The sequence below is a fragment of the Gavia stellata genome, chromosome 2, assembly GCF_030936135.1.
Source record: "Gavia stellata isolate bGavSte3 chromosome 2, bGavSte3.hap2, whole genome shotgun sequence".
In the NCBI taxonomy this organism is placed as follows: Eukaryota; Metazoa; Chordata; class Aves; order Gaviiformes; family Gaviidae; genus Gavia; species Gavia stellata.
In genome coordinates, this window is record NC_082595.1 from 113,208,675 (window position 1) to 113,223,411 (window position 14,737).

At 69.3% G+C, this 14,737-nt stretch overlaps 1 protein-coding gene and 5 non-coding genes across 6 annotated transcripts; 4 read left to right on the top strand and 2 right to left on the bottom strand.

Moving 5' to 3' along the window:
- Positions 1-35: 35 nt before the first annotated feature.
- Positions 36-4,124, top strand: ATRAID (all-trans retinoic acid induced differentiation factor). The gene is made up of 7 exons (XM_059832154.1): positions 36-140; positions 1,065-1,195; positions 1,481-1,552; positions 3,390-3,461; positions 3,533-3,654; positions 3,764-3,864; positions 3,981-4,124. The coding sequence occupies exons 1-7, from the start codon at positions 36-38 to the stop codon at positions 4,083-4,085; spliced, it is 708 nt and encodes a 235-aa protein (XP_059688137.1). The 3' UTR covers positions 4,086-4,124.
- Positions 4,125-4,706: 582 nt separating this feature from the next.
- On the top strand, positions 4,707-4,870 carry LOC132322028 (U1 spliceosomal RNA). Its single transcript, XR_009485013.1, has one exon. It is a non-coding gene; the product is annotated as a U1 spliceosomal RNA (small nuclear RNA).
- A 513-nt stretch (positions 4,871-5,383) lies between these two features.
- Positions 5,384-5,547, bottom strand: LOC132322032 (U1 spliceosomal RNA). The gene has a single exon (XR_009485017.1). It is a non-coding gene; the product is annotated as a U1 spliceosomal RNA (small nuclear RNA).
- Positions 5,548-10,172: 4,625 nt separating this feature from the next.
- LOC132322033 (U1 spliceosomal RNA) lies at positions 10,173-10,336 on the top strand. Its single transcript, XR_009485018.1, has one exon. It is a non-coding gene; the product is annotated as a U1 spliceosomal RNA (small nuclear RNA).
- A 1,045-nt stretch (positions 10,337-11,381) lies between these two features.
- Positions 11,382-11,545, bottom strand: LOC132322007 (U1 spliceosomal RNA). The gene has a single exon (XR_009484993.1). It is a non-coding gene; the product is annotated as a U1 spliceosomal RNA (small nuclear RNA).
- A 2,751-nt stretch (positions 11,546-14,296) lies between these two features.
- On the top strand, positions 14,297-14,460 carry LOC132322012 (U1 spliceosomal RNA). The gene has a single exon (XR_009484998.1). It is a non-coding gene; the product is annotated as a U1 spliceosomal RNA (small nuclear RNA).
- The last annotated feature ends 277 nt before the right edge of the window (positions 14,461-14,737 follow it).

The window sequence follows — 14,737 nt, forward strand, 5'->3', positions numbered from 1 at the left end:
CTTCCGCCCGGCCCGCCCCGCCCCCGCGCGCCCTGATGGCGTCAGCGGCCGCCGCCGGAGGGGCCCCGGCCCCGGCCGCGCTCCGCTGCTCCCGGCGGGTCACCGCGCCCCGGCCGCGGTCCCGCTCGGGGCAGGGCACGGTCCCGCCCCGCGGCCGCCCACCCCTGCGGGGCCTCCCGCCGGGCCCAGCCGCCTCCCGCCCGCCGCCCCCCGGTGGCGGCCCGCGGCCAGCCCTCGCCGTGCCGGGGCACCGGCGGCTTCCCCCGCGCCCTCCCCCGGCCCCGGCCCGCATCTCCCCGCCGGGCCGGGCTCCCCCCCCTCCCGCGGGGCCGCGCCGCCGCCCGCCCTGCCCTGCCCCGGCCCCGGGCGGCGGCGCTGCCGGCCGTGCCCGCCAGGGGGCGCCCTCGCACCGGGCGTGTCCGGCGGGGCGGTCCCGGAAGAGCCCCGGGGCGGGGTCGGGGGGTGCCCGGGCTCGGCCGGGGCCATGGGCGCCTTCCTCCTCCTCCTCCTCCTCCTCCCGCTGCTGCTGCCGCCGCCCCGGGCCGCCGGTGGTGCGGCGGTGAGCGGCGGGGGACCGGGGGCGGAGCGGGGACCGGGGGGTGCCCGGGTCTGGCGATGCCGGGCGACGGGGGGGGCGCGGGGCCGGGGAGTGCCCGGGGTCGGAGGTGCCCGGGTCGGGGGGGGCCGGGGGTCGGCGAGTTCCCGGTCGGGGCGGGCGGGGGGCTCGGAGGGGGCCCGGTTCGGGGGGGCCGGGGAGTGCCCGGTGGTGGGGGGAGCCCGGAGGGGGCCCGGTTCGGGGGGGCCGGGGAGTGCCCGGTGGTGGAGGGGGCCCGGGTCGGGGGGGCCGGGGAGGGGGGCTCGGAGGGTCCCCGGTTCGGGGGGGCCGGGGGGTCGGCGAGTGCCCGGTCGGGGGGGGCTCGGAGGGTCCCCGGTTCGGGGGGGCCGGGGTCGGCGGTGCTCGGATCGGGGGGCTCCGGGAGTCAGGGGTGCCGGGGGTGGCCCGGGGGTCGGGGGGTGCCCGTGTGGGTGCCACCCGTGCCCCCCCCCCGAACGCCCCCCCCCAGGTGTGCGGGCGCTGCCCGGGGCCGCTGCGGAACGGCTCCGTCGTGGCCCAGTACTGCGCGTCCCGGACCGGCACCGAGAGCGAGGGGCGCTGCTGCCGGGAACGGGGCGCCCGCCCGGAGCGTCTGCTCGGGTACGGGGTGACGGGGGGGAACGGGGGGTGCACGGGCTGGGTGCGAGGCAGGCCTGCGCTGGGGGGTGCTGGGGGTGCAGAGGGTGTCGGGGGCCGCATGATGGGGCTGCTCGGGGTGCCGGAGGGTGCCTGGCGCAGGGGGGTGGCAGGGTGGGTGTTGGGGGACACGGGGGGGGTCAGGGGAACGCGGGGGGTGTGGGGGTGTGGGTGGGGAGCACGCAGGATGGGGTGCAAGTGGGTGCCGGGCCCGCTGACGTCCCTGTCCTGACTGCTGCTCCCTCCCAGGCTGGACCTGAGCAACTGCTCCCTGCACAGCCTCCCCCCGGGGCTGGCCGAGGCCGCGGCCGCCGTCGTCCTGTGAGTCCCTGCGCCCCCTCCTGCTCCCCGCGAGGGGCTGGGCCGGGCAGGGAGGGGGGTCTGGTGGGACACCCCTCCGTTGAGCCCGGGGGCCAGCGCAGCCCTGCCTTGCCGGTCCCCATCTCCACCACCGCCGTCCCCAGGCCCCACGGCACCCCGCTCCCCGGGGGACGCCAGCCGCTCTCCGTCCTGTTTGAACAGTGGTGGCAGTCAGGGGTAGTCCCCATTGACCGGCAAAAGGGAAATGTCCCCCCCGTTTTTAAAAGGGGTAAAGGGGGGTACCCTGGGAACCACCAGCCAGGCAGCCTCACCTCTGTGCCCCGTCAGAGCATGGAGCAGATCCTCCCGGAAGCTCTGTCAAGGTGTACGGATGGCAAGGAGGTGATGTGGGACAGCCAGCATGGCTTCACCGAGGGCAAATCGTGCCCGACCAACCTGGTGGCCTTCTACGGTGGAGGGACCGTGCTGGTGGATCAGGGGAGAGCAGCGGATGTCATCTGCCTGGACTTTTGACACAGTCTCACACAACATCCTTGTCAGTAAATTGGAGAGCTGTGGGTTCGGGGGATGGACCGTTCAATGGATAAGGAATTGCCTGGGTGGCCACGTCCAAAGGGTTGCAGTCAATGAACAGCTCAGTGTCCCAATGGAGATCCGTAACAAGTGGTGTCCCTCCGGGGTCCGTACTGGGATCGCTACTGTTCAACGTTTTATTAACGACATAGTGGGACTGAGCGCACCCTCAGCGGGTCTGCGGATGGCACCAAGCTGCGTGGTGCGGTTGATTCGCTGGAGGCGGGGGCTGGCACCCCTGGGAGCTGGGCAGGCTGCGGGGGGGCACGTGTGAACCTCCGGAGGTTCAACAGGGCCAAGGGCAAGGTTCTGCTCCGGGGTCAGGGCAACCCCCGGTACCAGTCCGGGCTGGGGGTGAAGGGATGGAGAGCAGCCCTGCGGAGAAGGACTTGGGGGTACTGGTGGATGAAAAGCTGGACGTGAGCCGGCAATGAGCACTCACAGCCCAGAAAGCCAACCACATCCTGGGCTGCATCCCCAGCAGCGTGGCCAGCAGGTCGAGGGAGGGGATTCTGCCCCTCGACACCGCTCTGGTGAGACCCCCCTGGAGCACTGCGTCCAGCTCTGGGGTCCCCAGCACAGGGAAGACATGGACCTGTTGGAGCGGGTCCAGAGGAGGCCACGGAGATGGTCAGAGGGCTGGAACAGCTCTGCTGTGAGGACAGGCTGGGAGAGATGGGGTTGTTCAGCCTGGAGAAGAGAAGGCTCCGGGGAGACCGTCCTGCGGCCTTTCAGTACTTAAAGGGGCTTGTAGGAAAGATGGGGAGAGACTTTTTACCAGGACATGTAGTGACAGGACAAGAAGCGATGATTTTAAACTGAAAGAGAGTAGATTTAGATTGGGTATAGGGAAGAAATTTCTTACACTGAGGGTGGTGAGGCACTGGCACAGGTTCCCCAGAGAGGCTGTGGATGCCCCATCCCTGGAAGTGTTCAAGGTCAGGTTTGATGGGGCTTTGAGCCACCTGGTCTAGTGGAAGGTGTCCCTGCCCATGGCAGGGGGGTGGAACTGGGTGATCTTTGAGGTCCCTTCCAACCCAAACCACTCTGTGACCCTCTGACACCATCCCAGAGATACCTTGTCCCTTCCCCAGGGTTGTTGTCCCTGCCAGGGAGCAGCCTGGCTCCAGGGACCCCCACCCTGTTCCACAGCCCCCGCCTGCCCTGCACGGGGGCACCCCTGCGGCCGTGCTGAGGCCGGTGCTTTGTGGGCACCCGCGGCAGCGGCAGGTGGGGGTCCATGGCGCCTGGTGTGTGTTTGCAGGGACCTGACGGAGAACCCCCTGACAGCCCTCCCCAACGGCTCCTTCCTGGGCTTCACCCACCTGCAGCGCCTGTGAGTACCGGGGAGCGGGGGGACGGATGCGGGGGACGCTGCGGTGCCGGGCGCTGAGCTATGCTCCCCAGCGCGGTGCCGCTGGCGCTGGAGTGCCCGGGCGGGAGCAGCGCCTGGGAGGAGGTGACGACGCACGGGAGCAGCCGGCTCTGCCAGGGCCAGAGGAACCCCTGCAACAGCTCCGGGGAGCTCGGTACGGCGGGGGGCCGGGGGGCCGTGTCCCTGGCACTGGGCGCTGCGGGGCTGGCGGGTGGGGGGCTGGTCCTGGCCTGGCCCCGTGACCCCCCGCTCTGCTCCACCAGCCTGGCCGTGCCCTGAGAACGCCGCCTGCGCCCCGGATGGCCCCGGCCTCATCCAGTGCCTCTGCAACAGCCCCTTCCATGGCTACAAGTGCCTGCGCGAGGTGAGCGCCTGCAGGACAGCACCCCCCTCTCCAAGTGCCCCCCGGCCGGAGCCGGAGCAGCGTGGGCTGCGTGGGGCGGGGGGGGGGCAGCACCACTCACTGCTGCCTCCTCGCAGGGCACGTTCCCCATGCTGCTCTTCTGCGGGATCCTGGGAGCTGCCACCCTGGCCCTGTCCCTCCTGCTGTGGGGCACCCAGCGCCGGAAGGCCAAGACCCCCTGAGGACGGGGGGGGCTGCGCCAGTGCCTCTGCAGAGGCCGGGGCAGGGTTGGGGGGCTCTGGGGGCTCCATGTCCTGGGGGGCTCCGTGACCTGGGGTCTGGCTCGCCATGTGGGGACTGCGGGTGAATAAAGCATTCTGTCCGTGTGTCTGTCCGACTCCCTCCCGGGGCAGGCGGGGTGCGGGCAGCTCCGCGGGGCGGTGCGGGACCCCGCCGTGCTGGGAAGAGCTCGCACCGCTCCTCGCACCCCTGGCCCCGAAACTGCGCCGCGCTGGGGGGGGGCTGCGGCGGGGACTCGGCGGGACCCGAACCCGCGGAGCCGGGGACGGAGAAGACGCGGGGCGGAGCCGCCAGGGGCGGGGCCATGCAGATAGTGGTGCCGCCGCTCCGAGATGCTGGGGGTGGGGCATGCAGATCTGGCGCCGCGCGGGATGACGGGAGCCCAACGCGCCACGACGGCGCCGGCCACGGGTGTGCGCGGGGGCTGCGTGGGACTGCGCGGCGGCAGACAGTGGGGCGCGTGAGGGTCAATGTCACGGTTCGCGCGTGGGTCTTGGGCGTCGGTGTCCGTGTCGTGATTGTATGTGCACGGGTATGAGGGTGTGGCAGCAAGATTACAAAGCATACTTACCTGGCAGGGGAGACACCATGATCATGCAGGTGGTTTTCCCAGGGCGAGGCTCATCCCCTGCACTCCGGGTGTGCTGACCCCTGCGATTTCCCCAAATGCGGGAAACTCGACTGCATAATTTGTGGTAGTGGGGGACTGCGTTCGCGCTCTCCCCTGGCTCGGCGGTGCCAAAAAGAGAGCTGAGGGGTTTTGTGGGGATTTCTCCGGGGTCAGGTGGGCGGAACTCTGCCGGGGAGCGGTGGTGGGGGTGTCCAAACGCCTCTTCCCGACCCGTTCAAGGGCCCCGGGCCGGGCAGGGCGGGCGCAGGCAGCCACGTCGGAGCCGTCGTGTCGGCAGCCGGACACGGTGTTCCCCGCGGGGAAGTTCATTGCTTTGCCCGGCGCTGCCGAGTTCCCATCCCGGTTCGGAACACCACGGACACCCCCGGCTCCTCCGCGCATCGCCCGGCCCGGCCTCCGCTGCCCGCCCCCTTCCCGCTCCGCCCGCCGGTGAGGCCGCGGCCGATCGTGGCCGCGGACACGGGACCGGCCCATCCGTACTTCCCACCTCCCAACGTGCCCATCGACAGCAGCCGGACCCCGCCTGCAGACACCGCACGCCCCACCCCTGCCAGCTTCCACAGTCACAGCCCGCCCCAGCCATCAGCTCTGTCTTTAACACCGCCGAGCCAGGGGAGAGCGCGAACGCAGTCCCCCACTACCACAAATTATGCAGTCGAGTTTCCCGCATTTGGGGAAATCGCAGGGGTCAGCACACCCGGAGTGCAGGGGATGAGCCTCGCCCTGGGAAAACCACCTGCATGATCATGGTGTCTCCCCTGCCAGGTAAGTATGACTCACAACCGCGCCCGCACCACACCACGCACCCGCACACACACACACAACACGGACACCGAACAACAACGCATCCGCCAAACACCACCACTCCGCCTCACGCGCTCCACCATCTGCCGCCGCGCAGTCCCACGCACTCCCCCGCGCACACCCGTGGCGGCCGCCTCGTGGCGCCTTGGGCTCCCGTCATCCCACGCGGCGTCTGATCTGCATGGACACGCCCCCAACCGCCCCGTCCCGCCCCTGCCGGCTCGCAGCGCCTCCGCCGGCCCCGGCGCCGGGCGGGGCGGGGCGGGGCGGGGCGGGGGCTCCGCTCCGTCTCCGGCACCGGCGACGGTCACTAACGGGCAGCGCCTTCGCTCCCGCCGCGCTGCTGCCGGGCGCTGCTGCCCCGCGCCCTCCCGCCAGCAGCCGGCACGGACCCAGAGCCGCTCCGCTCCGCTCCGCTCCGCGGGCACCGGGGCTCCGCGGGCACCGGGGCTCGTGCCACCGCGGCCGGAGGCCGGAACGGCGCCGCCGCAGAGCCCACCCCCCTCCCGCCGAAGCCGTGACGAGCAGCTCTGCGCAGTCCCGGCGGCGGGGCCGCCGCCGACGGGTCCCGGTGCCAAGGGCCCCCGCAGCCGGCGGGACGGTGCCCCCCGGCCCCCGCCGTGCGCGGAGAAGGGCTCGGGGCCGCACCCCGGGCTGTCCCCAGGCAAGCGGGAGACCAGCTGGGCCGCCCGGGACCTCCGCGCGGAGCTCGGGAGGAGGAGGAGGAGGAGGAGGAGGACGCGGCGCCCTCTCCGGAGGCGAGGTCGGGGTCACGGAGCCGTGCTCCGCACGTGTAGGGAGACAACGGAGAAGGCCACAGCTCAGCCGGAGGTGACGCTGCCCGGTGCCGCGTCGGGCAAGAAAGGCTTCTTCAAGCACGGTCACAGCAAGAGGAGGTCTAAGGGAAACACTGGACCGACGCTTGTTGAGGGTGGACCTCTGACAAATAGGGACGCAGAAAGGGCGGAGGCTTTCGAAGCTTTTTGCGCCTCAGTCTTTAAGAATCCCGGCAGACCTTGGCCTGCCCGGTCCTCGGAGTCGGAGGACCGGGGCTGCGGGAGCGGTGACTTTCCGTTTGCGGGGACTGAAATTGTCCGGGACCGCCTGTATCGGCTGCGTGTCCGTAAGTCCGCGGGGCCCAGGGGATTCACCCCCCGGGTGCCGAAGGAGCTGGCGGATGTTAGGGCAGGACCCCTCTCGATCGCCTACCAAAGGTCTTGGGACTCTGGGCAGGTCCCTGCTGACTGGAAGCCAGGGTTATTCCAGGTGACAAGAAGGGCCTGAGGGAAGACCCAGGAAACTACAGACCTGTGAGTCTGACCTCAGCGCCTGGAAAAACGATGGAGAAGGTCATCCTGGCTGCTGTTGAAAGGCATCTAAAGATGCACAGTCAACATGGGGTCATGAAGGGAAAGTCCCGTTTAACTAATGTGATATCCTTCCACGATAAGGTCACCCGCTCAGTGGATGAAGGGAAGGCGGTGGATGTGGGGTTTCTGGATTTCAGTAAGGCTTTTGGTGCTGTCCCTCACAGCATCCTTCCGGACAAGTCGGCCAGTTGTGGGACGAGCAGGTTGACGGGGCGCTGGGTGAAGAACCGGCTGGAGGGCAGGGCTCAAAGGGCTGCAGTGAACGGGGCTACATCTGGCTGGCGACCGGGCAGCAGCAGCGTGCCTCAGGGCTCCATCCTAGGGCCAGTGCTGTTCAGTATATTATCAACGATCTGGATGCGGGACTGGAATGCCCCATTGGCAAGCTTGCCGACGGTACCAAACTGGGAGGTGCTGTTGACTCTCTTGAGGGACAAGAGGCTTTGCAGAGGGATCTAGATAGATTGGAGCACTGGGCAATCATCAACAGCATGACATTGCACAAGACCAAATGCCGGATTCGGCACCTGGCAGGGAGTAACACCGGCCACATGTCCAAACTGGGAAGGAGTGGCTGGAGAGCAGCCCTGCAGAAAGGGACCTGGGGGTGCTGGTCGGCAGCAGGCTCCGTAGGAGTCAGCAGGGAGCCCTGGCAGCCGAGGGGGCAAAGCCCATCCTGGGGTGCGTCAAACACAGCACGACCAGCCGGTCAAGAGAGGGGATTCTCCCGCTGTATTTGCCCTTGGTGCGGCCTCACCTCGAGTCCTGTGCGCGGTTCTGGGCCCCACAATTTAGGAAGGATGTGAAGGTCCTCGAATGCCTCCAGAGGAGGGCAACAGAGCTGGTGACAGGGCTGGAAGGCATGTCCTCTGCGGAGCAGCTGAGGACTCTGGGCTTGGAGAGAAGGAGGCCGAGGGGCAACCTCATTGCTCTCTGCAGCTTCCTGAGGAGGGGACGTGGAGAGGGAGGTGCTGAGCTCTTCTCCCGGGGATCCAGGGACAGCGCGCGTGGGAATGGTTCGAAGCTGTGCCAGGGGAGGTTCAGACCGGACATGAGGAAGCATCTCTTTACCGAGAGGGCGGTCAAACCCTGGAACAGGCCTCCTGGAGAGACGGTCGATGCCCCAAGCCTGCCAGGGTTTAAGAGGCATTTGGACAATGCCCGTAATACCGTGCTTTAACTTGTGGTCAGCCCTGAAGTGGTCAGGCAGGTGGACCAGGTGATCATTGTAGGTCCCTTCCAGCTGAACTACCCTACCCTACCCTACCCTACCCTACCCTGCCCTATCCTATCCTATCCTATCCTATCCTATCCTATCCTATCCTACTAAAGGTGAAATTCTAATTGTAACTGCTCAGCAGTTGTCATTTGTGACCGAGGAATGATCTGGCATGGAGGGCAAGACGACCCAGGTACAAGAAGGGTTTGGAGTGGTTGGAAGCAGGAGTGCCAGAGACAGAAGGACTCCTTGCAAGGGAGTGAAGTTTCCCTCGGTGATGAGATAAGAAACAGCCTCAGCACTGTCTTGTAGCCATCCTGGAAAGGGAGCACTCAGGGGCCACCCTTGGGCAGCAGAGCTGGGCTGGGGGATGGACCCACGGCCGGGCTGAGGTGCCCCGTGCAGTCACTCTCGGATGGGTGCTGGTGCACGTGGATATAAGGAATCTGCTTGTGACACATCTTTGCAGACTCCATGTAGAACCACGTGTTGCAGTAGGGCTCTGCCCAATGCGTTGTTCATTAAATTTTCCTTTTATGTTTAAGCACAAATGTGTGTTTAATTCGCCTCGAGGGGTGCTATAAAAACTCCCTAACCCTACCCTACCCTACCCGGTTATTCCTGAGCGGGACGGCACACGGTGTGCCACACCCCTGGGGTCGGCTGTCCCGGCCGGGTCCCCTCCAGCCCCTTGCCCACCCCAGCCGCTGCCCGGGGATGCAGAGGATGCCCTGGTGCGGTGCCGGCACCACCGCTCAGCAGCCGCCGAAGCGCGGGGCGTCACCAGCCCTGTGCCAGCTACGTGCAGGGCAGAGCGCGGCACCGCCGGGGCTGCTGTGCCGAAAGGTGACTCCATCCCGGCTGAGCCGGGCACGCGATCAGCTGCGTCTTGAGATGCGCCGACACTTCACTGGCGTGGGCGTTGGCTCGGTGGCTTCGCTAGAGCTCTCCCTTGCTCTCCTCCGCTCCGGATTGACGTTGGGAATAGGGAAATAAGCGGCGATGGGCGCAGAAGAGGCCTCTGGAGCAAAGCAATCCCGCAGCGCAGCCGCCACCCTCCCTGCTGGGGTGGGCCCCGCGGGGTGCGGGAGCGGGACGGCTGTGCCGGCCGCCCCCAGAGCTGTGTGCCGGCGGTGGGGAGAGCTGCACATGGCCGGGGGGGTCCGGGTGTCGTCTCAGCCCCTTCCCCTGCCCCGACCCCACCCCACCGGAGCACCCCATCACGGCCGCCTCGAGCGCTTCGGTCCAGGGCGGGGGGGTCCTGCAGGAGGGCACCGAACCCGTCCCCGTCCCGTCCCCGTGCCCGGATCGCCGTCCTGGTCAAGGGCAGAGGCTTTCGAGGAGCCTGGAAGGGGCGCAGCCCCCGGGGAGGAAGCGGGAAGCAGTCCTCTCCCTCGGCGGGCGAGGGACGTGTCCGAGCGGCCCCGGGCCCGGGCCCGGCGGCGGCACGGCCGGCCGGAGCGGCTGACCCCGCGCTGTCCCGGCCAGCCCCGGAGGTGCCGGCGGAGCCGGGGCAGGAGCCGCAGGACGGACGTCCCCCCCGGCCCCGCGGCGCGGGGAGCGACGCTCCTTCCCCGCGCCGCCCTCTCCTCGGCCCCGCGGGCGCTGCCGCTCGGCTCCGCCGGCCGTGAAGCTCCGGGCACGGCGGCCGCGCCGCGGCAGCGGCGCACGTCCCGTCTCTCTGCCGGTGCCGCCGGACCGGAGCAGCCGAACCGCGCCCGGAGCCGCCGGGCCGGGCTGTCGGCGGGGCCCGCGGCGGGGCGGGGCCGCGGGGAGCGGGGCGGGGCCATGCAGATCGCGCACCGCGCGGGGTGACGGGACAACCAGCGCCGCGCCGCGACGCGCGGCCACGGGCGTGCGCGAGTGCTACGTGGGCGCTGCGTGGTGGAAGAGTGGGGATCGGGATGTGGGTTCGGCGCGGGCGGGGACGCGGCGTTTGTGTTCGGTGTCCGTGTTGTGTGTGTGTGCGCGGGTGCGTGGTGTGGTGCGGGGGCGGTTGTGAGTCATACTTACCTGGCAGGGGAGACACCATGATCATGCAGGTGGTTTTCCCAGGGCGAGGCTCATCCCCTGCACTCCGGGTGTGCTGACCCCTGCGATTTCCCCAAATGCGGGAAACTCGACTGCATAATTTGTGGTAGTGGGGGACTGCGTTCGCGCTCTCCCCTGGCTCGGTGGTGCCAAAGACAGAGCTGATTGGTGGTTTTTTTGGGGCGGGACCCATAGCTGCGGCACTCCTCAAGTGTGTGGGGCGGGGAAGGGCCGGTCCCGGGTTCGCGGGTCCGGTCGGCCGCGGCCCCGCGGGCGGGCGGAGCGGGAAGGGGGCGGGCAGCGGAGGTCGGGCCGGGCGATGCGCGGACGTCCTGGTTTTGCCTGGGAGAGAGTTGACTTTCTTCAGAGCAGCTCGTGTGGGGCTGCGTTTTGGGTTTGTGCTGGAAACAGTGCTGATGCACGGGGATGTTTTGGTTACTGCCGAGCAGGGCTCACACAGAGCCTTTTCTGCTCCTCACACCGCCCCACCAGTGAGCGGGCTGGGGGTGCACAAGGCGTTGGGAGGGGACACAGCCGGGACAGCTGACCCCGACTGACCAAAGGGACATTCCAGACCATATGACGTCATGCTCAGCATACAAAGCCGGGGGAGGAAGAAGGAAGGGGGGGACATTCGGAGTGATGGCGTTTGTCTTCCCAAGTAACCGTTACGCGTGACGGAGCCCTGCTTTCCTGGGGATGGCTGAGCACCTGCCTGCCGACGGGAAGTGAAGGAATTCCTCGTTTTGCTTTGCTTGCGAGCGCGGCTTTTGCTTCACCTATTGACCTGTCTCTATCTCAGCCCATGAGCTTTCTCACTTCTACTCTTCCGGTTCTCTCCCCCATCCCACCGGGGCAGTGAGCGAGCGGCTGTGTGGGGCTTAGTTGCCGGCGGGGACTAAACCACGACAGCGGAGGAGCCGGGGGTGTCCGTGGTGTTCCGAACCGCGATGGGAACTCGGCAGCGCCGGGCAAAACAATGAACTTCCCCGCGGGGAACACCGTGTCCGGCTGCCGACGCGACGGCTCCGGCGTGGCTGCCTGCGCCCGCCCTGCGGCCCTTGAACGGGTCGGGAAGAGGCGACCGGACACCCCCACCACCACCCCCCGGCCCAGTTCCGCCCACCGGACCCCACAGAAGTCCCCACAAACCACTTCAGCTCTGTCTTTGGCACCACCAAGCCAGGGGAGAGCGCGAACGCAGTCCCCCACTACCACAAATTATGCAGTCGAGTTTCCCGCATTTGGGGAAATCGCAGGGGTCAGCACACCCGGAGTGCAGGGGATGAGCCTCGCCCTGGGAAAACCACCTGCATGATCATGGTGTCTCCCCTGCCAGGTAAGTATGACTTACAACCGCCCCCGCACCACACCACGCACCCGCACACACACACACAACACGGACACCGAACACAAACGCCGCGTCCCCGCCGCGCCGAACCCACATCCCGATCCCCACTCCTTCCACCACGCAGCGCCCACGTAGCACTCGCGCACGCCCGTGGCCGCGCGTCGCGTCGCGGCGCGTGGTTGTCCCGTCACCCCGCGCGGTGCGCGATCTGCATGGCCACGCCCCGCTCCCCACCGCCCCGCCCCTGGCCGCCCGGCCCGCAGCGGCGCCGTCTGCAGAGCGGCGCCGTCTGCAGGGCCCCGCCCCCGCGGCCCCGCCCCGCCGCTCCCCTCCGGCCCCGCCCGGGACGGCCCCGCCCGCGCCCGCGCGGCTCCTGGGCCCGGCCGGGAGCGGCACCCGGGGCCGGGCTGGGGCCGGGACCCGGCGCCCGGCAGCCGTCGGCCTCCCGCGGGGGCGGACGGGGAGGCTCCGGCCGCTGCCGTCGCGCCTCCATGTGGCGCTTCGGGACGCGGCTCAGCGGTGCGCGCGGCGGCGGCGGCTCTACGCTTGCGCTCGAGGACCTTAACGGTCTTTCCCAGCCTCGGCGGCTCCCTCGTGCTGCGCTCCCGCTTTCCAGATAGCTCGCGCCCTCGCTCGGTCGACCTTGCCGACTCGCTGAGGCCCCGGCGTCCCGCTGGCTCATCCTTTCTAGCTGCGGAGGCCCGAAGAGGCCTGGGAAGGGTTCCCCGGTTTCCTTCCCCAGCAGCCCGCGGAGGCGCGGAGACTCGCGCCGTCTTTCTCTCAAAGTCGAGAGCTACGGCAGAAGGGCCGCCGACGCCCTGGGAGCTCAGGATCCGGCGCTGCGGGGCCCTGCTGTCCCGCCGCCCGTTCCTGCTGCTGGGCTTCCTAATCACTTACGGTCGTCAGCCCCAGCCCTTCCGCCCCTTCTCTTCTCCTCTTCCTCCCCATCCCCTGACGCGCTCGGCGTCAGCCCTCCGGCCTCCACTTGCGCCATCCCGGCCTCGTTCCAGCCTCTCACATCCCGGTTCGCTTCAATGTCATGTCACCTGAACCCTCACAGACACGACCACCAGCGTTACGAAGCCCGACTAGACCTCGGTGCTGTCCCAAGACTTTTCTTACCCGTCTTCCCACGCCTGGGACCCAGCCCCGCTGGTCAAAAGTCTTTTCTCCGGATACTTCATGCAGTAGCTGAAGTTCACCTCGAATTTTATGTACGGCCCTTTCTATTCTCTGACCTCGCTCTGCACGCGTACAGCAAGCGCTGTTGTCCCGCACGCCTCCAGCCCACGAGCAGCCGGCACGGCCCTGAGAGCGGCTCCGGTCTGCGGGCACCGGGGCTCGTGTCCCCGCGGACGGGAGGCCGGAACGGCGTCACCCGCAGCACCCAGCCCCCTCCCACGGCAGGAGGGTGGCTCACGCAGGCGGGGGAAGCAGCGTGCGTGGGGCGTTCGCCACTTGTTTCTTCGGTTACGGTTTAATCGGGCGGTGGGCGTGTGCAACCTGAGCAGGGACGTTGTTGGCTCCAGAGGCACCGGGGAGAAAACCCCGAGAGCCCCAGCACCTGCCTGTGGCGGGGCGAGGTTTAGGAGCCCGACCGGCAATGCCCGGACAGCGGGAGAGGGATTGGAGGGCGGGTTTGCCTTGGCCGAGGGAGCGCCAGGGCCCGTGCGGTTCCAGGCACGGATCGCTGGAGCTGCTGGGTCTGGGGTGCCGCCGGTGCCGGCGTTTACCAGCCCCTCGCCATCCCCACGGAGGGCGCACGGGCGCTTTCACGGCACCGCGTGCTCGTGGGCTGGCTCCTCCGCGGGCGTCCGCTCTCGCCGTGCTGCTGTCGGCGCCCAGAGCCCCCCGCTCCCGGCACCGGGCGTCAGCGGGCTGCCAAGGCTTTTGTCCACGGGCCTCGTAGGTGCCATCGTGTTGACCCGTACGGGCGCCCAGTACAAACCGGTGCCACCCAGTGGGGTCCTGCCCGGCTAACGGGGCCCAGCCCAACGTCCGGGCCCGGGGCCTCTGCCCCGGCTGAGGGCCGCGGCTCCGGCTTTCCCCTTTGCGGCTCCGGCCGTCAGCGGAGCTGAGCCCGTGTCCCGGAGCCGCACCCGCGCCCCCCGGCCACCCCCGGCCACCCAGCCCCGGGCACGGCCGGGCCCCCCCGGCTCCCCGCCAGAGGACCGGGCCCCGGGCGGTCACAGAGGCCGCCCCGGCCCCGGCGCCGCCCCACGGGTCCCCTCCCGCCGCTGGCCCCGCCGTGGCCGCGCTCTGCCGGCGCTGCGGCTCCAGCGCGGTCCCGCTCGGCTCTGAGAGATGAAGCCCCGGTGCGGTGGCGGTCCCGGTGGCGGTGGCGGTCCCGGTGGCGGTGGCGGTGGCGGTGCGGGCAGGCGGGGGACCCGCCGGGGCGTCTCGGGTGGGCGGGGCGGGGCCGCCAGGGGCGGGGCCGCTGCGGGAGGGGGCGTGGCCACGGAGATGGCGCCGGGGCCGGCGGAGGCGCTGCGAGCCGGCAGGGGCGGGGCGGGGCCAGTGAGGGCGTGTCCATGCAGATGTAGCACCGCGTGGGATGACGGGAGCCCAACGCGCCACGACGGTGCCGGCCACGGGTGTGCGCGGGGGCTGCGTGGGTCTTCGTGGCGGCAGATGGTGAGGCGCGTGAGGCGGAGTGGTGGTGTTTGGCGCGTGGGCGTTTGTGTTCGGTGTCCGTGTTGTGTGTGTGTGTGCGGGTGCGTGGTGTGGTGCGGTCGCGGTTGTGCGTCATACTTACCTGGCAGGGGAGACACCATGATCATGCAGGTGGTTTTCTCAGGGCGAGGCTCATCCCCTGCACTCCGGGTGTGCTGACCCCTGCGATTTCCCCAAATGCGGGAAACTCGACTGCATAATTTGTGGTAGTGGGGGACTGCGTTCGCGCTCTCCCCTGTCTATTTTGTACAAAAAGCAGATGGTTACTTTCCGTGGTGTCATTTCCGTGCGTGTTTCAATCCACTGTCCACCACGGCTGTTTTCGGGCTGCCCTGTGCCATGCCGGTGCCGCGGTCTTGCGCGCCGCTGTGGTCTCGGTCTTCAGGGGCCTCTCCTGCCCGCACCCCGCCGTTTCCCCGCGGCCCCGCGATCGGGCCCCGGGCCGCTGCAGGTGGTGGAGCCCCCGCTCGGCGCTGCTACGCGGCGCCCCCGCCCGCCGGGCGCACGGTAAACCA